The sequence below is a fragment of the Pelodiscus sinensis genome, chromosome 19, assembly GCF_049634645.1.
Source record: "Pelodiscus sinensis isolate JC-2024 chromosome 19, ASM4963464v1, whole genome shotgun sequence".
NCBI classification, from domain to species: Eukaryota; Metazoa; Chordata; order Testudines; family Trionychidae; genus Pelodiscus; species Pelodiscus sinensis.
The window spans coordinates 25314178-25340859 of NC_134729.1; the positions used below are offsets into that span (position 1 = coordinate 25314178).

Consider the following 26682-nt stretch of genomic DNA (forward strand, 5'->3'; position numbering starts at 1 on the left):
TCTGAGGCGGTCGCGCTGTGGCCCACTCCCGGAGGCCGCTGATAGGCGGCCGCGGCAACCCCTCCCCCCGCCCCGCGTCGGTGCCTGGCAGCAGCGGATCGGCCGCGCCGCCATCGCCATGGGCACCCGGGACGACGAGTACGACTATCTCTTCAAAGGTAGCGCGGGCGGGGCCGCGCCCTCCGGTCCCCGCCCCCTCCCGCCGCCTGGAGCCCGCGGGCGCCTCCATGACACCCGCCCGCCCGCGGGGCGCCCAGCGGGGGCTCAGCCCGGGGGCACCGGGCGGCGCGTGCAGTGACCCGGCTCGTGGCTGTCTCCTCGCCCGGCAGCCAGGGCCCCGCCCCGGAGCCCCGCACGCGAGGGGAGGCGGTGGGCGCGTTCCGGGGTGTCGCGCCGGGCAGCGTCCTCCCAGCCGGGTCGTGGGCAGCGGGCGAGCCGCGGCTCCGCACTGGGGACGTGACAGTCACCCGGACCCGGTTACCCTTCGGGCTCTCTCTGTATCGGGGCGGGCAGGAGCTGGTAGTGCAGGAAGCTGGCTTAAAGCCGGCTCCCTCCACCCCCACTGACTCCTGGGGAGTCGGCTGTCGTCCCACAAGGGTTACATGGCTGGTTGGTTACTTAATTGAGTGCATTTTAATATCCCCAGTCCGCCACTGCTTGCCGTGCTAGGACTCAGTATGGAGACACATTCTCAGGGGTAGCCATGTTAGTCTGTATCTGCAAAAAACAACTTGTGGCACATTAGAGACTGACTCTTTATTCTTTTTATGTAGACAAAGCACTTGTTCTTTTTCTTGGTGGTGGCCATGCATATATTGGGCTTGCTAGGGAAATTATGTTTTTCCATTAGCAGCAGTTTGTGTGTCTTTCATAAAAGTGAATATGTGTTTCACTACATAACCCACTTGTTTTAAGAACTGCCAAATAGTTGGAAAATATTTTCCTCCTTCCCCACCACTATTAAAACTTAATTGATTAGCTTCAAAGTATGGTAAGCTGTCAGGTCTGGTTCTAAATCCCTTTTGGAGCTAAACTCTACTATCAGTTTTTCAAATGGCTCAGTATCCTAAGACTTCAAAGCTTGACAACTGCCTAATTCATTTCCCCCCCTCAATAATAATGTAAGTAGATGAAAATATGCACCACTACATGGATCTTGTATCTAAACATCTGAACTTAAATTAGACTTTAAATTTTCAGGAAGGGACAGTGCTTTTGTATGAATTATCTGTTGTCCCATAAGTAAAACACTGTTTTGCTGTTCCCCTTCTAGCTGTAGGATCTTGATTCTGACATGGAAAGAGATAGGGCTGTTGTGTAGACTATGATCTCAAAAGTAATAAGACAGTGGTTAAGCCCAAGTCCAACTCTACCTCTTTGTGGAACTATATATTGAGCAGGTATTGAGGAAATATTTTTTTGCTGGTCTTCTGATCTGCCCTTATTTCTGTGCATTGGTTCTTGAGTTGTCTTTCCCTCTGTTCCAGCAACCATATGGTGGTCTGAACAGGAAGGTCACAACTGCCTTTCAGGAACGACTTTTTAATTTTTCAGTATTTGTAAAGGAGGCCAAACAGTAATTTTGTGTAAAAGAGGCCCTGCATTTGTACCCTAAAAAAGCACGTGGAGATAATTTAGCTCTAATTTTAGTTTTACAGACACGTTTTGCTAAGGAAAGATATGTACAAGTATCCTTCCAACTGTCATTGGAATGGCTTAGTACACCTGATGAGGTTTAAAACTTCAGTTATATTTTAATTGTTAAAAATATTTATTGCTCTGGCATTTCTTTTGTAAAAAGTGGAAGTGCCACATGGAGCCTGGGGCCAGTGAGGAGTCCCTCTACTTCCTCTCCTCTCCCTCCCCCCCCCCCCTGCTCCCGGCAAACCCTGGGCTCCATGGGGTGGTTCTGCTTTGAAGTGCACAAGAGCCCCTGCTGGCACTTCAAAGGCAGAATGCAGTGCAGCTCTTGCTACATTTCAGAGCAGAAGCGCCCTTGTTGACTAGTCAAATAGTTAATGGAAATTCCATCGACTATTTGATTAGCTGATTAATCTAATTTTAATATCCCTAATACTGATGTTAGACTTACTGGTCTGTATTTGCCAGGATCACCTCTAGAGCCCTTTTTAAATACTGACATCACGTTAGCCATTTTCCAATCATTAGATACATTAGGCTGACTTAAAGGGTAGTTTACAAACCACAGTTAATAGTTCTGCAATTTCCCATTTGAGTTTTTTCAGAACTCCTGGGTGAATGCCATCTGGTCCCAGTGACTTGTAACAGTTAAGTTTATCAATTTTTGTTGTTAAAAGATAGGAGCATTTTAAATTGGGCTTTTCTCTTTTCACCACTTAGATGATCACCCTAGTGGCCAAGAGAACAACAGTAATGTTTAATGTGAAATTTCTGCATACACCGACTGTTCAGTATTTGGAAATGGTTGAGAAACTTGAACATAGACTGTTGCTAAAGCCAGTTCACTCTTGTATTGTTCCCCTCCACGATATGGTCAATTCTTGTGTATGTGGGAGTGTCTGTTTAATATTAAAAAATAGATGGGATAAGAGATGGCTGAAGTCTGTCGAGAACAAATTTAGTAGCACCTTAAAGACTAATAAAACATGTAGATGGTATCATGAGCTTTCGTGGGCAAAAAGTGGGTTTTGCCCACGAAAGCTCATGATGCCATCTACATGTTTTGTTAGTCTTTAAGGTGCTACTAGACCAATGGTGCGCAGCCTGTGAGTCGTGACCGCCAAGGAGGTTGCGGATGTCTTCCCCGGGGGAGGTCATGGCACTTAAATCTGGCCAGCTGGGGGCTGGGCCCGTCTGTTGGCAGCCATGTGGTGCTTAGATCCAGCCGGGGGCTGGGTGCGGCCACACAGTGTGGTGCTTATATCCAGTCAGCTGGTGACTGGGCCCAGCAGTTGGCGGTCCCCACGGTGCAGTGCCTAGATCTGGCCGGGGGCTGGGTCCAGCATTTGGCCCCCACGACGCAGATCAAAAATGTTGCGTATCACTGTACTAGATTATTTGCTGTTTTTTAAGGTGGTTTTTTTTTTTTTTTTTTTTTTTTTTGGTCCAGTTAGTCTGTAACTCGGCTATTCCTCTGAAGCTTATGAACAAACTTGTTTTTATACTTGGAGGGTGAAAGTTTTTATGATCAGAAAACAGCTCTGGAAGACTAGATTCTTTTACAATACACCTGTCCAAACTTTAGTGTCATGTTGTGCATATTCAGTCACATCTAGTTTTCTGTTTTAAATTAATGAAAATGAAATTGTCCATTATCAGCACTGCTCTAGCTTTGTTATGCTCTAGCTGGAAAAGAGCAAGCTAGTGTCTGCATGTGGTAGAACAGAACTAAAATGCCAGTGAAGGCACTTTGAAGTAAGTTTCTTGTTCGTGAATAATACACAAAGCTGAAACAGCTTGGTTTTTTGGTTAGCAAATTAGCTTGCAGTATTGGCATTTTAAATAGCAGAAACTTTTTTCTTTGAATTGTAAATGAAACAGACAGCATGTGGGTTCAATGGTCTATTTAGATATGAGTTGTCTTTCAGTGTTTTATAATAACCCCTAATAGTCTTTGAAGTGATTTACCTTATCTATAAATTCTGTTGTCCCCTAACAAGAAAATCAGTAGTTATAGAAAAGTTCATTTTTAAATTGAAATAAATGTTGGAGGCTGCAGGGAGGAAAAATTGCTGACCTTTGTTAAACTGCATCAAGAGGTAGAGAAATGTTTGCCTCTAGCTTCTTTGGAATTACCCAGGTCAATGTAATTGAAACTTCATAGTAGTAAAGGTAGCGATAGTTGCACAAAATTATGTTACTCACATGCTCTTGTAGATGCTTAAAGCTAGGTCAGCATAAGCAGCCTTCTGTTGACTAACTCTGTAGTGTAGAAATCCCTGAACTGCCACTCCTTGGTGGCAAAGGAGGTCTCTTATTTAGGTTGACTTAAACGCTATGATTTAAATAAACTAGATTTGTTCATATTTAAATTTTTTTCTTTAAAAATCTGTTTTTAAAATTAAACTTGAAATGGGAGGTGCAAGACTTGGCACAGGTTAATAGTATATTTATGTTTAATAAAGTAATTTAAGCAGTAAATCTTTGCTGGAGTTTTAAAGGAAGTCAAACCATCAGAGTGGTGGAAGTCACTGTTCAGTGCCTGGAACCTGAATTTGCTGAAGTGCTAAAATGGCTTTTCACAGCAGAAGCCTCTGTTTACATACACAGAATAATATTTTTTCAGTTTTTTCAGCTAGTTCATTCAGAATTGTAAAAGCAGGATACCTTATTTTTTATCTCCGATCTCTGAATTAAAGAGGTCTGAAAAGATTAAATTAACTTTTTTTCTATAATCTTCAAGGGTATGATGATCACAACAATCAGTTTAGTTCAATTAACTGACTACAGATAATATGAACTTTGATAAAATTATAAAATACATCCTCATGCTTTTCTTGTGTATCCCAAAGTCTTTACTGAACTAAGGAAGTTTTTAAAAATGTCTTGTGCATTTTTAATTTAATCCAAATTACCATCCAAATGCAGTTTAACACAGATCATGAGTAGAAAAATTAATCTAGTAAATCCTTTTTCTAACAATACAAAAATGTATGTTAAGAAATGTAATTGCTTAAATGTGTATGGATATGGTGTCTGCTCCTGCCTACCAGGCAGAGGTACCACATTAAGTGAAGAGGAAGTCAGTGAAGCAATTTAGGATCCCCCCACTATATTTAACCCTTGTTGCTTGAGAGATCCCACAGTCTGTCTCTTAGAACCTTCTTCAACTTCAGTAACACTTGGAAAAGGGATGCATGATGGTTGTATTCTCTGAACTTATAACTCCCCCTCAGAGTCCCATAAGAGTGTCAACTCTGGGATCCTTAATCATCGCCTCTCTTGGAAAGAGACCTGCATCTTTGTCCCCCTTGACCAGGGTTTTTCCAGGCTGCATAGTTCCTTACCTGTACTGGGAGACGCTCCGGCAAGACAGATGACCTAAACAGGCCTGTTACTGCACTTTGTTAGCTGTGTTATAGCATGAGGAGGTTAAGTTACCACACAGTTCTTTCTAAGCAAGTACTTCAATTCATAATGTAGAAACTTTAGAATGTTTGTTTAAAAAAAAAAAAAAAAAAAAAGCACACTTACATGGATACCAATGAGCTTAACAGAGATCATCTCCCCAGCGGCTTCTGGTTGGTGTCAGTCCTTCCTTGAAGATTGGGGTCCTTCCCTTAGATGGAAATCTGATTTTGTCATTTGCTGGATCAGAATAGACTGAGTCAGTTTAAACTCAGGCTCTTTGGTCATACCTTTGTTGGCATCTGAAGAATTCAGTTTGAACTAGTTTGGGGAGTCTCCCAGGTGAGAGAGGGAGATGTCCAAAGAATAAAAGAGCAGTCTGTTATCACTGTGGAGTTTGAGCCAGTCAGGACACGGTAAATATTGGGGATGTAAGCGACTAGTCAACTATCCGATAAGCAAAAGCTTATTGGATAGTCAACTAGTCATTCCCCCCTGCCTCCGCCCACTGCCCCTATCAGAATGAGGCAGCAAAGGGGGGGGGAAGGAGGAGGTGCTGGAGGGAGCCGGTTTAAAAGCTAGTTTCCTCTGGTTCTGTGGGAGGTGGCAGGGGTTCATTGGCAGCATTCCATCTTTAAAATGTACAAGAGTCCCTGCTGGGGCTCGTGTATGTTTCAAAGGGGGAACAAGCCCAGCAGGCTCTCACTACATTTCTAAACAGAAGTGGCCTTATCGACTAACTGAATAGTTGATGGAAATTCCACTGACTATTTGATTAGTTGATTAATCTAATTTTAACATCCCTAGTATATAACACAATGCGTAAGTGTGGCAGGTCCCAGATTCAAGAAGTGGCACTGGCATCTGGCATTAATTCAATTTTCATCTAATTGCTAGTATTTTTGTAAAATTGATGAGCCTGTTTGCAGTAAAAATCTCTTCACTGCTATTTATACTAGGGATCTGAACAGGTAACCAGTGACCTTGTGCCTGGGAGCAGTTCCTCACTTGCGACCCGCTGCAGGCAGAGGGCTGCTCAAGGTGCATCCCCCTGTGGCCTGGTTCCACTGTGTGGTACCACTGGCAGCCCTGGGAGTGGTTAACCATGTAACCAATAGAATTTTTATCAGTTACATAGTTAATATTTTAGTTTTTTTTTAATCCCTAGTTTATACCAATGGTTCTTAACCTATGTACCATTGTGGACTACATGTGTAATATGGGTTGCGTTCAGTGCTACCTGTGTGGCCCTGAGGATGTTGCATGGGCTGCTGCTATGTGCTGATTGGATCCTAGGTTGAGAACCATTGGTAGATTACATCATTATTGGTAAGTGACCGTTAGAAACTACTACATAAATTACAAATTTTATCCTATGAAATGTGGATTTCTTTCAGATATTGCTCATAGTGGCAAATGTTTTACTATCTACTTTGTGCCTAACTCTATGTGAGTCTCTCGCTTATGCCTAATTAGCAAAAGTTTACTAGAATGAATCCTGTATTGAAGGGATTGCAAATAGCTTTTATTTTTAGGGAGCCTTGTACTCCACATCTGGGCAGGCTCTATTTGGGTAGGCCTATGGCTCGATAAAATGGTGTTGATTGGGGACTCTGGAGCAGGGAAGGGTAATCTTTCATGTGTCATGAGTTCAAATTTACCATGTCATAAAATACTATCATTAGTTTTCTCTCCCCGTCTCAAGATAAAGGATTCATTCTGCTTTCTTCCAGTTGTGTTGATTGGAGACTCTGGGGTAGGAAAGAGTAACCTTCTGTCACGCTTCACACGGAATGAGTTCAACCTTGAGAGCAAGAGCACCATTGGGGTGGAATTTGCCACAAGGAGCATCCAAGTGGATGGGAAGACAATAAAAGCCCAGATCTGGGACACTGCAGGGCAGGAACGATACCGTGCCATAACCTCAGCGTGAGTATTACTCACCACCACTCTCTTCTACTATTGGTGGAGATGCAGGAGGAAGAGAAATCAGCTTCTCTCTCTCTCTCTCTTTTTCCCTCTCGCAGGGTTAATCAGCACACACATGCAGTCAGTGAGGCTCGGTGCTGCAGTTATTCTCAACCTTTTCATGCTATTGACCCTCTTCCAGAAGTCAGATCTGTTGTGTGTCCCAAGTTTCACCTCACTTGAAAACTACTTGCTTACAAAATCAGTTCTAAATGCAAAAGTGTCACAGCAATCGTATTAAATAACTGCTGACTTGCTCATTTTATCTGTATGAAATTGTGGTTTATACTGACTTCACTAGTGCTTCTCAGAGCCTGTTTGTAAACAGGGGTGACGTGTGGGAGTATAAGGGGGCACATGTCCCCCTCCCTGCCTTCCCCCCCCCCCCTCCTCCCCAAAACACCATGGGTGGGAAGACCAAGGGACTGGCCAGCAGCTAGCAAGGCCAGAGTTCCTGGGCATCGGGGAAGCGGTAAGCAAAACAAGATGGGGCTGCATTGCCCAACTTCCCCCGCTGCTGCCAGTGTGTGTGTGGTGGGGGACCCCCCACTGTTGGCCAGCAGCGAATGACTTCCCCCTGCTTTGCTAGTCCCCTGGGCAGAATCGCTCTGGAGAGAGGGTTGGCAGAAGTGGTGGGGAACATCCCTAAAAATAGGAAATTAATGTTGTTGGGAGACTAGTTATCCAAAGCCACATTCTGATTAGCTGGATGGACCTTTCTGGTGTCCTCTATGGACATTGTTACTGAATTACACACGAAGTGTCCATGTCTATTGTGTTAAATTGGAGAGGTGTGGGGGTGAAATGTTGACACTTGGGGTCATGGCATTCTTGGGAGATATGCATGAAGAGATGGTGTTGCAGGAGCCAAGAGTGCCTAACTAAAGGAGTGAGTGACTATTTTAAGTTGCCTTTTCCCTTGGTGAGGGATTAGTCAAATGACAATATTGGTCTTTTTTTTCTAGTAACCACTTTTCACAGTAGAAAGATCTATGAGATTAAATCCAGCAATACTTCTGAACAGAAGTGTCGTTTCACTCTCTTTGAAATGAAAGTGAGTTTCCCTTTATGCTGCTAATGTCCTGCTTGAAATAGCCACCAGATTTGTCAGTCTCTTGGGTTTTTTTTTAAATTCCTTTATTGAAGTTTTTTCTATTTTTTTAAAAACAAGCATAGCTCTCTTTCTAAGAAGTGAACATTACAATAGGAAAACTAAAGTTTTTTTCTGTCGATTTTGAGTGAATTCCTTCTAAAACTGTGTATTCATTGTGGTTCCAGCTATTACCGTGGTGCCGTTGGGGCCCTCCTTGTCTATGACATTGCCAAACATTTGACCTACGAGAATGTGGAGCGTTGGCTAAAGGAGCTCCGAGATCATGCAGACAACAACATTGTCATCATGCTAGTGGGAAATAAGAGTGACTTGCGCCATCTGAGAGCTGTGCCCACAGATGAGGCCCGGGCTTTTGCAGGTTTGTGAACTGCATGTCTTATCTGTTCAGCTGGTGTTTTTCACTTGTGCATGTGGTGTGTAGCAGACTGAAGTACTCCATCTCAGACAAGGGCAGCCTTCCATTTGGAAGCTCTGATGTACATACACCCCTGCAATGGAAAAAGTGCACTTACTGGTTGAACGGCGGTGTTTGGTGAAACTCTTTTGAGACCCAGAGCTAGGAAGCTTCTTGCAAACCAGTGATAATCCTGCCCCAGGGCTGCCAGGACTCTGAAGCACAGACCCTTCTTGCTTCTCTTGTCAGGCTAGGAAGAGATCTGGATGAAAAATGTTGCTGAAATAAAACCAATTCCAAAGGATCTTGAGGGATGAATAAAGTACATAAACCACCAAAAACAAATCTTTCTCTGAGTGTTCCATTCACTAAACAGTGAATCATTTGGGTTGACCAAAGCTTAGCCTCTGGTTGTGGAAACTTATAAAACTCTCCCTGCCTTGGAGTTGGCTGACATAACGTAACAATCAGTCACAAATCTCAACAGCCATCATGGGTCTTTCGCTTGTATGGGCTACTGAAACCCAGTGCAGCATGGAAGGACTGAACCTCAGCTGTTCAGTCATAGTCAGTGATGGGGCGGGGGCAGCAATGTAAATTTCCATTTGTAGGTCTCACATTTTGGCAGTCACTGTGTTGTGTGTGCATTTAAATGTTGGTGGTAGCACTGGGACATGACCCCTGGAGGCAAGGCACTCCCTTTCCTTGTTTCCTGCCCCTTCTAGTGTGCTGTCTCCAGGGAATGATTGGCTATGGAGTAACAGGGAAGTTCTGATTTTTATTTTTTTTTCCCTGTCAGTAAGTCTCTGGGAGTGGAGTGAGGGGGAATCCTGCATTCCCCGTCTACATGACTGTGCTCTCACTGGGAGCTGCATCACACTGGTAGTTGGCCATTGTCAGGAATAATAGTATGCAGGGAGCCCTGTTGCATTGCAGAAGAGGGAGTGAAGGGAGGGTGATGTGCTCAGGTGCTGGGGATTGCTACTGCTGATAAGACTAGTTAGCTAAATACAGTGAGGTGCCAAATCCATTTGAACAAGCAGTGTAGTTTCTCCTGTCATAGAGAAAGCAAGACTAGGTCCTGGTTATATAAGCCAAGATATCTAAGCTAAGGCCTAGAATTAAAAATGCTGCTCAAGTCTGAGTGGTCTCTTCTTTTTTTTCAGAAAAAAATAACTTATCATTTATTGAAACTTCTGCCCTGGATTCTACAAATGTAGAAGAAGCTTTCAAGAACATCCTTACAGGTATGGCTTTCCCTTTTGGCATGCATGTCTGCAGTGTGATGTGCTCAAGGGTTGTGTGTGACACAAAGTTAATGAGCCTCAATAGGATGGGTGCCTACCAGCTGGGTAAGTCTAGAGTCTCCCATGAAAAACCAAAAATGGGCTTACTGGATACAGAAAATTAAGGCTAGCAGTTGAAATTCTGGAGCTTTTTTTGCTAGTTTGTGATGCCCAGATCATATAGAAGGGATTTGTGCCCTTGCAAGTGCTTCTGATGGATACAGGTGAACAAAGAGGGTTTTGTTGGCCCTGGAGCGTAGTAATCACCAAGTTCTTTAAGGCAACCCAGCAACTGCATTTGCTCTTCTGGAGGGTCCCCCCCTCCCAATTGCATATACAGGAGACCCCTGCGATTCACCTTCCCTTTCTTCCTCTTCCACCCATGCAGTGGCGAGGAGCCACGGGATAATGAGGTACTCACTCTGCTTCCTTCCGCCCCAGGATTTGTAGTGGTGTCAAGGACGTATCCTCCACAGATGGCGAGGGTTCCCTGTATACTGTGTGAGTGAGCATGTTTGTTCACATGCGCACCACTATCTTTTAGTTAGATGAAGTTTTATTTAATCAGTTTATTTAGAATTCCAACACACGGGAACACTAGAGTTAAGTGCTAACATGGGTAGCACTGTACACATCATACAGAGCTGTGGAGCCCTGCTTAAACCTTGCTCTCTGCTCATCCCCCTCCCAGCCCTTTTGCTCTATAGAGAACTCTAATAGGGTTCATATATCCTGTAATTTAAGGTCGTCACTGCTTTGTGTATGGGGGAGTGGAGGACAGGATACGTAACATAAAGGAAAGGAAAATGCAAAACCTCCGATAGGCTGTCCTTGTCCTTGTCCTTGTCCTGGCAGAGAATTAGCTTCTCAGATCTTTTTATATCTGGGGGACCTAACTGAAACAGCCCCTGAACACGAATTGGCCAGGGTGGGGAGGTTGCACATAGTGCCAGACTTCTTCTGCGTCAAGGTGAGTTGGCTGCTTCTGTTGCCTTGCTCACAAATTCCATGTATGGCTCCCCCAATGCTTTGCTCTTGTTGTCCCAGTCCTGCTACCTTCTGCATCTTCTGTCAGTGCTGCTGTCCCTTTGGCTGGGCCATGATCACTGCTGACTGGCCACTTGCTGGCTCGGGCTGCGTGCTCCACACTGCTGCCAGTACCTGACTCCCATTGCCCACAGTGCTGAGTGCAGCCCTGGTGGCATGACAGTGGTGGTGACAGCAGCATGGCCAGAGACATCTAGCAGACAACAGCCTAGGCGTGCCCTGGAGGCACTTCCTCTGGGCGGTGGCTGTTCTATGCAGACCCCACTCATGCTGCTTCCCAGGGGCAATGAGAGTGCTGTGGGGCTGTGCCTTTGGGGCACATGCAACCCACCTAGACCCTTCCTGCAGCCCACTGGTGGGTTGAGAAACACTATACTAGTAAAAGGGGGAAGTGTTAAATCTTAAATCAAGCTGTGCTCTTGACACTGGTTTTGGCCAAAGGAAGGATGGGGGTTGATACACTTAGAACCAGCTACATTGCAGTAGTTGCCAGTACAGAGAAGATCTGCCTGCCTTTCGGAGCTCCACTAGGTTGGGCCCTTCAGCTGTGGCCGATAACCAGCCTGTCTTGTATGGATGAGTGAATTTGCTCATCTGCCTTTTGATGGTATTTCCTCCATCCATTACCTTCCTCAGGCACTCATCAGCAGGAAGCCATTGGTACTTCCTGAGACTTCTGGATTGACCAACTCCCAGCACTTGGTGTTGACCAATATAGATTGTACCATTTATGGTCCTAGTGGTACCAGGATTTCATTTCTGACTTGACTCTACTTGAGTATTATCAAAGTGAAGATTTATAGCCAAGAAACTAGAGAGGCCAAACCCCTCTCTAGTGGAGCATTCTGCAGAAAAGCTAAGCAAGGCCTTTTGCTATCCTGTGGCAAGGCTCCTGGAAGAGATGGCATCCCTGTGGAAATCCACGAGAGTAGGAAAGACAGCCTGTTACCATATCTTCTTCATCTGCTACTCATATGCTGGGAAGAGGATGAGGTGCCCCAAGAAACATGTGATGCAAACATCTATTTTTTTTTAAATAAAAATAAAGGCAAAAGGGAAGACTGCAGCAATTACAGAAGTATCTCGCTACTAAGTGTAGCAGGAAAAGCTTTTGGGAAAGTCAGCTTAAAGCGCCTACAACAGTAGTCAGATCATGTCTACTCTAAATCGGTGTGGCTTCAGGTCTGGAAGATCAACCATAGACCTATTTGCGGAGAGCAACACAGATCATTGTACTTTACCTTTGTGGGCTGTGGTAAAGCTCTGACTCTGCCCTGTGGGTCCTGTGCTTCTGGTAGACAATGTTTGCTTCAGAGGCTCGCTGTGACCCTCTACACAGTCTCTTCTTTTTCTAGAGGCAAGGTTTACAGCCCGTTGAGCCATACTCCTCATAGGCTAGTCCACAATTTGAGGTGAAACCCCTTTGTAGTCCTGGTCTCTTTACTACAGAGTCCCCCACTGAGAGGAGTGGGGGAGGGCTGGGGGGAACCCAGGCCCATCCACTATTCTGGGTTCTGGCCCAGGGTCCCGAAAGCAGTGGCAACAGTCAGGGTTTCTTTTACTCCCAGTCTGGCAGCATCTTCTCTGGGCTACTTCCCCCAAACGATCCTTCCCAGCACCTTTCCTCTGGTACCTGAGCACATCAGTCCTCAGCTCACTGTGTATTTAAGGATATGAAAGCTGGTGTGTGTCTACACAAGATTGGATGGGGAACTTTTTTCAACTTGTCCTGACTTGTCACAAAAGTACTAATCGGGGAACTTCTATTTGCTGCTCATAGTGCCCTTATAGCCCAAGACGTCTATGACAAGAACTCATGGATGGGCTGCCTTTCAAGTGCCTGTCAGGACGTTGCTTTCACCATCAGCATTAAGAAAAGACTTGTGGCAGGGTGGGGGGAATTTCCCATAGGATCCTTCAGTTACCACAAACCATCTAGAATAGTCCCTAAGTTCAGCTGCTTAAGTTTTGCAGTGACTTCACTGGATGAAGAACTAAATATTTGCATTGGAAAGACTGCCACCACTTTTGTCAGACTAACTAAAAGAGCATGGAACAACTCAAAGCCTGCTCATCAGGAGAAAGTTAAACAGTTTCCACTTAACACTGTTTATCTTGGCTTTAATATTGAGTATGTGATGTAAAGTCACTAATGCAGAGGTTCTTCAAAGGGTAAATTCCCAAGTATGACAGTCCTGCTCAAGGAAAAGACTGTGCTGGCTGGGCCATTTGGATGGGTTGGAAGACTGACACATACCCAAGGACATGCTATGCTGGGAGCTCTGAGGGAACAAGAATAGAAAGGATAGGATAGTAATTCAAAATGATGTGGACAAACTGGAGAAAGAGTCTTAAAATGCAATAATGACAAATGCAGAGTACTCAGTTTGGGAAGGAGTCAGTTGCACACGTACAAAATGGGAACTGCTGGCATAGGAAGGAGTACTGTGGAAAGGCATCAGGAAGTTGTACTGGACCACAAGCTAAATGTGAATCAACAGTGTGATACTGATGAAAAAAGAAAATATTGTTCTGGGATGTATTAGCAGAAGTGTCATAAGTAAGATGTAAGAATAGTAATTCTTGTATAAAATACTTATCAGGTGATTCCTTAATTTCTTGGATAGTGTGAGGCAGAGTCTTTCACTGTAGTCAGTACAGTATGTTGATCTTAATGGATTGTTCGCTTTCAGTCCTTTGGGTACGATGTCCATCTTCTTGCACTTGGATAGAAAGATGATGTCTGTCTGTATCTGTGCAAGTTTCTTCATATGGTTGATGGATTTCCATTCCAAATGGCTAAATAATAAATAAGTATTTTTTCCACTCTACTCTGCACTGATCAAGCTTCACCTTGAGTATTGTGTCTAGTTCTGGGCACCACATTTCAGGAAAAATTGGGGAAAGTCCAGAAAAAAGCAACAAATTATTGAAACATGATATGGGTTAGTTTAGTTTGTAAAAAAAAAAAAAAAAGACTTAGTGGGGACATAAATCTGATTTCAAGTAGCTAAAACTCTGTCAGGACGACAAGGTAGAAAAATAGCAATGGATTTAAATTGCAGCTGAGGCGTAGGATTGGAGGGTTAGATGGGACATTAAGAAAAACTTCCCAGTTGTCAGGGCAGTTAACCACTGGAATAAATTGCTCAGGGAGGTTGAGGAATCTCCACCCCTGGAGGGGGTGTGTGTGTGTGGTGGTTTTTTTTTTTAAGACCAGGTTAGACAATCACTAGTTGATTGGGTCTAAGTGGTGCTTTGTCCTGCCATGAGTGCAGGGAAGTGGACTTGATGACCTCTCAAGGTTCCTTCTAGTCCTACAATTCTGTGAGACATTGCAAGTCATCTATATCCTAGGTTGCAATTCCCACCCTCTCTTGTGGACAAGGATGCCAACAAACAGCAGCAGAAAGTAAGAAGACGAAGGGAGTCTTTCATTGGAAGCTACTTACCAGTGTCCAGGCCTTCATGAGGCCCATCTCTCGATCAAAGGGGAAACCTGAGAAAAGGAAATACAAATGTGATACAGCTGCACAAGCTTTCCTATATTCTGACAGTGCCATTGCTATGCCAGGGTGGGTTTGTGAACAACCAGAGCTGGCTGAAGGTAGAGAGAACAGTGTCACAAAGAATGTGGATCCTCAGCTAGCACAGTCAACAGGGAACACATTTTGTACCCAATCCTTTGGGCTGTAAGCCAATCTGTAGGAATTTCACACACAGATGAGACTCTGAAAAGGACTTAGGTGGTTATTAATGATGACCCCAAACTCCCTTTTTGCCATAGCATCACATGGGGCTAATGTGATACTTCTTTGTAAAGAAGGAAATGCCAAGTTGGTGTAGAGTTGCTCCTTGTATTGTCTCAGCAGCCTCTACCACAAGATCTGAATCTGGCTCTAATAGAGTTCATGGGGACTCCCCATTCACACTTGTTGTGTCTCCCTCATGCCTCTAAGCTTCTGTTCTGCAATACTAGAGTGGCTTTTTGTTCTTGTCCCAGACTCTCTAGAAGCCTCCGATTTCTGTCACAGTCAGGTCTATCTTCCAGTCTCATTCCCATTCACAGGTAGTCATGATCCATTCACAGGTAGTCATGATCCATACTTTAGTTAACAAAGCCTTTAGTTGTTACCCAAATAGGACCAAACAGTGCACAAATTTGTTATGGTATTTTTTTTGTATGGCATCTAAGGATAAAACCACTTAGCCATTCCTCTTCAGCTGGTGGTGTCCTTCATGAACCTATCATCCAGAAGTGGGGAGACATGCAACCCCTGGCTGTGCAGAAGCAGGCAGGAGTGATGTCACTTGCTGTGTTTTCCTGAAAACATACTGAGCCAACACTAGCTCCAAAACCAGGATGAAATGTAGTGATGCTTGAATCTGAGATTGATACTACTACTACTACTACTACTACGAGTGCCTAAGTATCAGCAAGGCCCAAAAGTTCTCCTTTTCTGAAAAAGGCAAGATTGATTGATTCTGGGCTGTCTGTCTTTGACCAGCTCCACTGATTCAGATCACTAAGGGTACGTCTAGACTACATGCCTCTGGCGACAGAGGCATGTAGGTTAGGCTACCAGGCATAGGAAAATGAAGCGGTGATTTAAATAATCGCCGCTTCATTTAAATTTGCATGGCTGCCGCGCTGAGCCGACAAACAGCTGATCAGCTGTTTGTCGGCTCAGCACGGCAACCATGTAAATTTAAATGAAGCGGCGATTATTTAAATCACCGCTTCATTTTCCTATGTCTGGTAGCCTAATCTACATGCCTCTGGTGACAGAAGCATGTAGTCTAGACGTACCCTACGACAAGTCTGAGCTCCAGGGCCTTTTGCTATCTGACGCTTATGTTCTTGTCCCCTGCTGTCAGATGCCTACAGGGACTGCAGTTTTCCTTGATATATAGGTGCTTCAAAGTATTGCCAGGAAATGGAGTTGGGGTATAATCTAATGGGGTTTTTAAAACCAAATTGTTTTTGTGCCTTTAGACTGGTCCTGAGTGTAACTTACTGTAGAAGCTGATGGGCCACTTGCATGGAATAATGGCTCCCAATAGATCCTGCCTTGCAACCCATTGGGGCCTCTTGCGCCATTGCTTTTCAAAATCCCTGCTAGTGTTGGTGTTTGTTTGAAGACTGACTTTCCCAGCTATTGCCACGTGGAAGTTGATGGCCCTTGGAACAGTATGATGGGCAGTGAAGAGTGACTTCCAAGCAGACCCCCTTTCTTTGTCTGCCCAACTGGCACAAGGAGTGAAATGAAATTGATTTTGAAGGTCTTTAATTTGAACATTTTACAACATAGTGACCAGTTCACCAGTCTGGTTCTGTTCACCATCTTCATCAGTGATTCAGATGACAGTATAGAGAGTGTACTTGTAAAGTTTGTGGATGATACCAAGCTGGGAGGGGTTGCAAGTGCCTTGGAGGCTACAATTAAAATACAAAATGATCTGGACAAACTAGAGAAATGGTCTGAAGTAAATAAGATGAAATTCAAAGTGCTCCACTTTAGGGAGGAACCTTCAGTTGCATGTGTGCAACATGGGAAATGATGGCTTAGGAAGGAGTACTAAGGATTGTGGGTCATAGTGAACGGCAAGTTCAGTTTGATAGTGTGATACTGTTGCCAAAAAAAGTGCAAATATCATTCTGGGGTGTATTAGTAGACTCATAGACTTTAAGGTCAGAAGGGACCATTATCATCTAGTCTGACCCCCTGCACAGTGCAGGCCACAGAATCTCATCCACCCCTCCTAGAATAATCCTCTCACCTATATCTCAGATATTGAAGCCTTCAAATACTTTGAAGACCCCAAGATGCAGAGAGTCCTCCAGCTGTGATCTGTGCCCCATGCTACAGAGGAAGGCAAAAAACCTCCAGGGCCTCTGTCAATCTACTCTTCCCGACCCCAAATATGGCAATCTGCTAAACCCTGAGCATGTGGGCAAGACTCATCAGCCAGACACCCAGAAAGTTCTCTATAGTAACTCCTATCATCCCTCCATTGACCTATTTCCCTCTGATAATGAATGGTCAATTAGTTACCAAGATCATGTTATCTCATCAAACCATCCCCTTCATAAACCCATCTAGCTTTATCTTGAAACCAGATAGGTCTTTTGCCCCCACTACTTCCCTTGGAAGGCCGTTCCAGAACCTCACACCTCTAATGGTTAGAAACCTTCGTCTAATCTCAAGTCTAAACTTCCTACTAGCCATCTTATATCCATTTGTTCTTGTGTCCACATTGGTATTAAGCTTAAATAATTCCTCTTCCTCCCTGATATTTATCCCTCTAATATATTTAAAGAGTGCAATCATGTCCCCCCTCAGCCTTCTTTTGGTTAAGGCAGTGTTTCCCAATTTTTTTTGACGACGGAACCCTTTTAAACTCAGAAAAATTTCAAGGAACCCCCCTAGCCAGGGATTAAGTTTGTCGAGCAAAAAAAAAAAAACACACCCAAACACACACAGACTGCCAGTACACCACAATTGGTAGTAATAAGATGCTAAATACAGTCATGAGATCACCATTCATTTAAATTCAACATATTGAATATAACACCATTCATTTATATTCAACAAAAATATATTAAATATGTACAAAAATAAAACTATCAAATAATATAAATTATATTAATAGCTTTCAATGTGAAGAGTGGTTTTTCTTTTCTTGGCAAATTCTTTTTATATTTGGTTTAATACTAGAAAGTTGGATTCACATATCTGGCGCAGCATTCAGTCGATTTCTGTTTTTCGTTTTCGTTGCTGCATAGTTCGAGAACCCAGTTTCGCACAAGTATGTACTGGCAAAGGGTAACAGCTGACGAACTGTGCGTCTTGATAAAGATGAATATTCTTGACTTTGACATAAATCACTCCAAAATGTAATCAGAGAAACTTCTTTAAATTTTTGTATTAATTGGCCATCTGAAGCGATTTCAATTAGGTTTTCATAATCTTGTGTAGAAAAACTGACCGGCTTTTCTGTTAAACTTAATGGATTTCGAATCCAGTTATTGTTGTCATTGATGTTTGGAAAATACTTAATGATGTTTGTGTATAAATTGCGGAGATGATCTGCAATGTCGCTGCGAATATCTTCATCAAGTTTGTATCCATTTTCTTCAAGGAAATCATTGAGTTGGTAAACAATCCAAATCATTTCGTCCTACAGATGAGATCCAAAACTGTAGCTTCCGTGACAATGACAAAATTTTGTCTTTCGCATTAAAAATATTTACATTCTTTCCTTGTAGCGACAGATTTACTTCATTTAGTTTTGTAAAGATGTCTGCAAGATACACAACTCTCGATAACCACAAAAAGTCTGTTAAACGATCAGACAGTTGGAATTTGTGATCCATCAGATATACGGAGAGCTCATGATGCAATTCAAATAATCTAACCAGCACTTTTCCTCGTGATAGCCTCCTGACTTCTGTATGTAGAAGCAGGGCTGTGTGCTGACTACCTATATCTTCACACATAATTTTGAACAGTCTTGATTGTAATTGTTATATAATTAATAATCTGTACTGCTTCGTCCAACACATTTTTAAGACAGGGAGAAATATTCTTAACTACCAGAGAGAATGCAGTGACTGCAGTGCAATTTGGTGCTACGCTTTTTATTTGTGTTACAGCGCCAGCCACTGTTCCTACCATTGCTTTGGCACTATCACTGCACACATCAACACATTTTTCCCAGCTTATTTGATGTGTTTTCATAAAGTTATTGATACAATTGAATATATTCTCACCAGTTGTATTGGTTTGCAAAAATTCACATAAAAGTAAATAGTCTTCAGTAGAACTATTAAAATCATAACGGACAAATACAAACAGAACTGCAAGACCTGCAACGTCAGTGGACTCGTCTAATTGTAATGCATATGCATCACATAAATGCAGCCGAAAAATAAGCTCCTTCTCGATGTCAGCAGCAAGATCGTGAATACGACGTGTGACAGTATTGTTTGATAGTGGCACAGCCTCAACTTTTTTACTAGACTCCTGATCCAACATACAGGTTACAATATCTTTTGCACATGGTTTTATGAGTGATTCCCCAATAGTGTGTGCTTCTCTGGCGACCGATATACGATAGCTTACTTTGTAAGACGCCTCTGTTGCATTTTCATTATCAGATTTGGCAATTTTTGACATGAAGAGTTTACTTTCTTCAAGCGATTCAAGCTTTTGCTTAAAAAAACGAATGTCTTTATCTTTGTATTCTGGATGATTTGTTTCAAAATGTCTTCGCAATTTAGCAGGTACTAAACAACTATTAGATAATATTTTGTTGCACACTGGGCACCTGGAGCATCTTCATTTCCATTGCTTATGACTCCAAATGCCAAATAGTCCTCACAATACCTGCGTTTCTTATTAGTCAGCTGAAATTTTTCATAATTAACTTGAGCTGCCTCAGTATTTTCATTGCTGGTTTCAGTAAAAATATTGGCATTTGAAGTACTCACTTTTCTCTTTAAAGTTCCTTCTTTTAACCAACAATCCATGGGGAATTTTGATATTAGATTGAATTCTTAAACTTAAAGTCACACACAGGAGCCACGTGTCCTCAGTGTGTATGGGGATTTGTTCCGATCCTCACAGTGAGTAGGAGTTCCGGTGTTCCACTCACTGATAGTACTCCCCCCCTTCCCCCCCCCCCCCAACATACACACATGCTGCCTTTACCAAGGGACCTAGCAGCAGCAACAGCTGCTTGTCCCGCTTCTGCCGGATCAACCCAAGATCCCTCTCCCACGTCCCCCGCTGCCGCTCTGCTTTTTCCGGTGGTAAAAGCAGAGCGGCAGCGGGGACGTGGGGGAGGGATCTTGGGTTGATCGGGCAGAAGCGGGACAAGTAGCTGTTGCTGCTGCTAGGTCCAGTGGTAAAAGCAGAGCGGCAGCGGGAGATGTCTGAAAGGGGAGCGGGGAAGGAGCCAGCGTCTTTGGACGCCGGGCTCCTCTGTCTCTTTATGGGCGGGGGGAGGGGAGTGTTCGGGTTCTCGCGGAACTCTTACGTTTGCTTCACGGAACCCTGGGGTTCCGCGGAGCACCATTTGGGAAACACTGGGTTAAGGTAAACCAAAAAGTTAAGTAGGATTATTGTAAGCAAGACATGAGAAATAATTCCACTTTTCTCAGTGCTGATTAGACATCAACTGGAGTACAGTCACTCCCTGACTTATGAACACACCGACTTACGACCAACCTCCCATTAACCCCATTATTATAATTTCTAGGTGAGACCCATGTACGTCAAGCTTTTCGGGCAGCATGTTTAAGGGTATTTCCGACTTACAACCAAGTTGAGTTACAACCAGGTGTTCGGAATGTTACCCGTTTGTAAGTCGGGGACTGCCTGCGTAGTGGGTGCCACATTTCAGGGAAGATGTGGAAAAATTGGAGCAAGTCCAGAGAAGAGCAACAAAAATGATTAAAGGTCTGGAAAACGTGAGCTATGAAAGAAGATTGGAAAAAAGTGTTTTTACAAGGAGGAGGGGGGAAATCTCTGATATAGGACAAGAAACAATTAGCTTAAATTGCAGCAAGGGAGGTTTAAATTGGATGTTAGGAATAACTTCCTAACTGTCAGGGTGTTTAAGCACTGGAATAAATTGCTTAGGGAAGTCGTGGAATCTGAATGTTAAGCTGACATGGTTCCTTCTGAAGAGTTACAAGACCATTAATGCCCCTGCTTCAAGGCATAACTGATTAGTTTGAATTGAAAAGAAATGACTTTGCTTTATGATATAGTATTCCGTTATGGGACTCTTTGGCTACGTCTAGACTGGCCCCTTCTCCGGAAGAGGCATGCAAAGCAGGCAAGTCAGAATAGGGAAGTCCGCGGGGGATATATTTAAATAAACATGTCCGCCGCTTTTTTTCCGGCTTGGGGAAAAGCCGGAAAAGAGTGTCTAGACTGGCACGATCCTCCGGAATAAAGCCCTTTTCCGGAGGATCTCCTATTCCTACCTTCAGGTAGGAAATAGAGGCAGCAAAGGCCGGGGGTGGAGGGAGGAGTACTTCAAAGTGGCAGTGCTGCACAGAATTGTGTGGAGGTGGTGTTTTAAAGGGGTAGCTGCCGTTGAGCCTGGGCTTAGCTGGGAACTCCCCAGCTGAGCCCAGGCTCCCCTGCCTCCCCTTTGAATCATGCGGACCAGCTTTGTGGCCGCTGCCCCTTTGAAACTGCTGCCTCAGTGCAGGGGAGCGCATAGCATAGAGCCCGGGGTCAGGGGGGATCCCCCGCTGACCCTGGCCTCCATAGCTTTGAAATGTACAAGAGCCCCCTCTGGGGACTCTTGTATATTTTTCAAAGAAGGCACCCTCGTGGAGCCTGGAGTCAGCAGGACTGCCCGCTGGCCCCAGGCTGTAGGTGGAGTTCTACATTCCTCCTGGGACTCTTGTACATTTCAAAGGAGGAATGCGGAAGTGCCTATTGACTAGTCGATGGAAATTCCATCGACTAGTCAATTAACCGCATTTTAACATCCTTAAACTAGAAGAGATTTGGGATTAGCTAGATAACACTGTAAATCTTGTGATGGCAAGGTAAATTGGGCCCTTTTGGGGCCGAAAGAGTCTGCCATGGGTAAGCACCAGGGCTGGTCAGACTATATTTTTTTAATAAGGCCTTGATTACCTTTAAAATTCTTCAGTACTACCTTGTACAGTATCCTTTGGCAGCTTATTTGTATGGAATGTGCAAATACCTTGTTGGAGCAAATGTGTGCAAGTCTAGACTGTTGCTAACAAGTCTTCTCATTTACAGAAATCTACCGCATCGTGTCTCAGAAGCAGATTGCAGATCGATCTGCACACGATGAGTCTCCCGGCAACAATGTAGTTGATATCAGTGTTCCTCCAACCACCGATGGACAGAAATCCAACAAACTCCAGTGCTGTCAGAACCTGTGACCTCCTGTAGATGCTGTCTGTGCTTCAGTTAGAAACGTGTATGGGCTTCTTTCAAGTATTTCCTGTGATTCAGTGACTCCCTGTGTAACTCTTCTCCACTCCCCGCCCCAGGCCCCTTCTTTCATCTTAGAGCTTTAACTGTAGGGCTAACATTCCCCTGCCACTGAAATTCCCATTTGAATGTGATGACTTTTTTGGGCTTGAAATGTAGGCACTGATCTGGTAGGCATACTTGTTGTAGAACATCTGCTGCTGGATAGTATTCCATGAAGCACTCTCCTCCTAATGGCTGAAGAAATATCTACATTTAAGTTTTCATTTTCTCAATGTCAGACTTTCTCACGGCCCTTATGTTTCTGTAAACGGAAGAAATTTAAAAGAAAATATCTAATCTACTAAATGTTCTGTTTCTCTGTCCAGATGAAGTATCAGAGTGAAGTTTTTAGTGGCTGCACATGAGTGGTATTGAAAATAGCCTTACTAGTTATGAAATTCCCTTGAATGCAGATGTAGTCTGGCTGTGCAGTTTTACTATTTCCGGTCTGAGGAATCTTCCTTCTTAATTTGTTTTATTTGGGATCAATGAAGTATGTCTGCATTGCATTATTTGCCATGATGGATGCCTGTTCAGCTGAGTGCAGGCAGTATGAAGTGGCTTAATATTTATTCTTGGCTTATTAACAAACATTAATGTACAGTAAGTGCCAGCATATTAATTTTAAGGTCTTTTTGAAAGCTGTAGAACTAGATTCATTTTATTCTGTAGAATCAGTGTCTGGAGGAGAAATCCTCTCTAGTCCCAGAATTTTTTTGCATGCTGCTTTCTCACTAGGTCTTTCCCTAAATCTGTTTGAGTGAGAGTAAAGCAATATTTTCATGTTCTGTACATACCTGCACTTGTAAGCTTTTTGGTTTGTTGTTAGAGAAACACAATTCTTCATACATTTTGTAAAACTTATGTCCAATCATAGCATCTTGGATTTTCTTTCCATTATCTTTCACTGTTGACCTTGTGCCCCACTTTTTTTTGTCTTGACCTCTACTAAACTGGATAAGATCCTGAGTAGTACACACAGTCCTGCTACTTCACGCTTAGCCTATTTTCTGAATCGCAGGCTGTAAATTCCAAACAACTATAATTCATGTGATATGACTGATTCTGTTATCAGTAGGGCCAACAACTATAACATGTACATGTCAGTCACTTGCTAGCTTGTGAAAACCCTTTGGGGAACACTCCATCAGTCACCAACTCTAGTATTGTTGCATCTTAGCAGTGGACAGTTTTGTGCTGAGAACGAGGTGTGGGGAATACCATCTGTTCTGTATGGGCTAGCTAAAGCAGCTCGTGGAGTGCGGGGTTGGGGGGTTGCTGTATATTGCTTTCAAATGCTGAGTCCATGCCTCACTTGACACACCCTAACTTGCATGTCAGTGAGGGATTTTTTTGATAAAGTGAATCCGAAACTGTACATTGTGTGTTTGCAGGGATTGACATTCCAGTGTCAACTGTCTTGTATCTGGTAATGTAATGCAGCTAAGGGCAGTTAACTCTGGCTTTTTTTCTTTGTACAGTGTCCAGCCATATGCATTTCCTTTGTGTCTACAATTCAGTTTTAAGCTAAGTAGTTAAATGGTCTCAGTACTTAACTTATCATAAATTCTTTAAGTTTGTTTTCTAGTGTGTTCACCACGGTTTTTTGCCAGGATTTAGGTCAGGTGGTGGGATTACGTTCCATGTGACCTGTCCCTATCTGATGGGGAAGGTGTTTAATCCCTCCTGGTAAAGATGGGGAGCTGTCCCAGCACTGGAAGCCACTAGCACTAACACCCCCCTAAGATTAGTACTCCTACCAAGCCTGAACGGGAGCCTTCTCTTTTCTGATGGGTCTGAGCTGTGTGGGATTCGCCATTAGTATTTGGAGGCTGGCTGGGGAAGCACACAGTAACGAAAATATTCCTTACAGCAGTTTGAAATACTGCTTTCAAGAGCAGGCGACCACTTCTGGAGCTGGAGTCTTACTACTAGTTTTCTGAAAGAGCTTTCAACAGCACATGGTATAAAGGAGTGGGGAGTAGTCCCAGAGTACATCCAATGTCTTGAGGAAGAATTGTACTGTTGAGAGAGGCCTTAGTCCCTGGTAACTTGCTACTACAGGTTGAACCTCTCTGGTCCAGCAACATCCATGGTCCTATTGGATGTTGCTGGACAAGGGAGCAGCGGAGCTCCAGTGACCCCTGGGGCTGACTGCAGAGCCTGACAATTTGCTGGGAGAGCTCAGAATCCACAAGCAGAGGAGCCATCCTCCCCTGGTCCAGCACCCTCAGAAACTCCTTTGGTCCCGGAATTGGGAGGTCTAACCTGTAACATGGTGATTATTCTGCAAGGCCTTTGTTTCTAAAGGTGACTATTATCACCTAAACAAGATGACAAAGTGGTGAGGGCTTTTCTGGCTAGTTGAGAGAAGCAGTAAGCATCATGATCCAGTTAAATCCCTAGGCTCTGGAATAGAAACATTTTGACTCCTGGGATTTGTGCGTAGCTTTAGGATTTGTCTCAATGCTCTAATAAAAGGACCTTGTCCAGGACATGGGTCTTTCCATCTGTCCTAAGAGGTCCTACCATAATGATCTGCAGTTGTGGACCCACTGATCACTTCCCTAGTACCAGGGGAGTAGGTGGACAAGGAGGGGGCTACTCCTGAGAACTGACTTGTGGTTTGTAGGGGATGCAGAGTGAGGTGGAAATGATTTGCTTAAGGTATTCCCAAGGCCTGTAGCATGAGAGAAAGGACGCTTGCTGTAGTTTTAATCTTAATAGCCATTAAATGTTTTCCCATACACAGATGTGAAACCTTAATGGGGTTACCTTGTGATCTAAAGTATCTTGATTCTACCCCATGGCAATTCCATACGTGTCTGAAATGCAATACGAATACCGAGCACTGCAGGTGCCTGCGGGTGGAGTCGATGCAGAGGAGAGTTAGACAAAGGAAACTTTCTGAGAGTCAGACCGGGACCAGCTAGAACGAACAAACACAAATAGTCTGCACCACTGCACAACTTATCACTACATTTTCTTGATGTGAAAAAATTGAGCTCTGCTTAGCTGCAGCATAACCTCATTAGCACCATGTCCCAAAGCTGTAATGCAAGGAAAAACAAGGGCTCTGCTTCTGCCCTCAGTCACTTGTGCCTATTGGGGATCTTTGTCACCAAGAACAAAATTTGTGTCTACTCCTTGTTATATGAAGCTGCTGCTCAAGGAAGCAGCTATGTTCTGTGGGAGTTAAATCTTCACAAAGCTTGTTCCCCGAGCTCCTGCTTCACTCAGCCACTGCAAACGGTGTTAGCTTTCAAAGCTTAATTAAACTAATTATTAAAAAGATCTTTCACCATTTAGTGTAATGAGCTGGTGTTCCCATTTGAAGTTCCTTACTGACTTGAAACTTATTTCTGCCCTGGATTGGGCCATATTAGCAGCACATTTTACTAATTAAATAACTAGCTAATCACCATCTATTGAAGCTGTTTTGGAGAGGAGACAAAAGACCAAAATTGACCAACACTGGTGTTTGTTACTGAACTGTTCATAGTGGAACCTCATTAAATTGGCCTTGTCTATTGGGAGTAGGGTTTCTTATTGTTCAATTTTACATTCTTTTCTGTCACACATGGGGAAGTCACAGTAACTACCTAGATGTCTGAGTTCAATGAAAGGAGCTCTCAACCTGTCTTTTTATGGAGTTCATCTCTGATGAGCAAAGAAGGAAAGTCAGGTCCAGTGCAAAGTTTAAATCACTCAAATTTTGTTGTTGGAAACTCCACAAAGGACAGTCTGGTGTAATCTGTTAAATGGACTCTGTCTGCCAAAACTTGGTAGAGGTGAAAGGGATATGATTTCCCCGCCCTGCACTCATCAGAGGTATTTTGGGGGAGCTGACTATACTTGGTGCCTCTACAGACCTCCCAGCGTGTGGTGAAGAGAGTTAGTATATTTGTCAATTTAAAAAAAAAAAGATTGTGGGACATACATATGAATCAAGAGGTATCTTCACACTCCAAGGCAACTGCTCTTTCAACTGGGAAATGCAGTCTTGATTTTGAGGAGTGGTCTGTGCTTTTGCTATTTGAACAGGTCACTCATTGAAAGAAGCCAATTGGTTTGTTTGAAAACCTGCTTCTCTATTGGACCAATGAGTCCTCAGAGCTTGATGTGCTAGCCTTGTGTGTGCAAAACATTGGCACCACCTTGAGCTATAAGTGGTGTGAAAGTGAGTCCATCTCTGCCCTGTGGTGTGTTCCAGAGTGGAGACTAAAGGAAGAACAGGTACTTCAGACATCTTTATCTCTGAGGAAGCACAGATCTAATAAGGTGTTTCATAATCATCTACTGATGCCTTTCCCCCTTCCTAGCAAGGAAGGAACCTACCCTAATTAGAGGCCTGCTCTTTTTAAAAACACAAAAGCCAGGCAATTTGGACTGAAGGCTGAAATTTGTCCTTAGCTCTAAAGTGACGTAATCCAGTAGAGCTTGAAGTCTCATAGCTTCAAGAACAGACCCTTGCCAGGGCTGTGGTGTAGGATTTTATAGCTCAGAATGGACAGTGGGGTATTTCCAGACAAGTGTTGTGAGCTTCTAGGCTGCTTCGTTGCTGCCATTTGCATTTCTCTTTTGGTCGTGTTACTGGACAGGCTCTGTGGGCTGTAGCCCTGGACCTTTATGCAACTGAGAAGTGGTTCCTTTCACTTTTTTTTTTAAACTCATGATTCCTGTATTCAGTTAAGTGCAATTCACTTTGTAAATAGATTTATGCATCACTTGATTTTTGTGCATGGTTATTATGTATTGTGGATATAAAGATTGCCAAACCAAATTGTGTGT

At 43.6% G+C, this 26682-nt stretch overlaps 1 protein-coding gene across 1 annotated transcript; it reads left to right on the forward strand.

Moving 5' to 3' along the window:
* Positions 1-26674, forward strand: RAB11B (RAB11B, member RAS oncogene family). Its single transcript, XM_075903135.1, has 5 exons — positions 1-158; positions 6783-6978; positions 8296-8489; positions 9692-9772; positions 21652-26674. Exons 1-5 carry the CDS (start codon positions 119-121, stop codon positions 21795-21797), a joined length of 657 nt encoding a protein of 218 aa, XP_075759250.1. The 5' UTR covers positions 1-118; the 3' UTR covers positions 21798-26674.
* The last annotated feature ends 8 nt before the right edge of the window (positions 26675-26682 follow it).

What these genes read in the sequence shown, in the direction of transcription:
- RAB11B (XM_075903135.1), top strand. Translation starts at nt 119, where the DNA reads ATGGGCACCCGGGACGACGAGTACGACTATCTCTTCAAAG. An exon ending in GTACGACTATCTCTTCAAAG is followed by an intron (nt 159 to 6,782) that starts GTAGCGCGGGCG and finishes GCTTTCTTCCAG; the next exon opens with TTGTGTTGATTGGAGACTCT. An exon ending in TACCGTGCCATAACCTCAGC is followed by an intron (nt 6,979 to 8,295) that starts GTGAGTATTACT and finishes TTGTGGTTCCAG; the next exon opens with CTATTACCGTGGTGCCGTTG.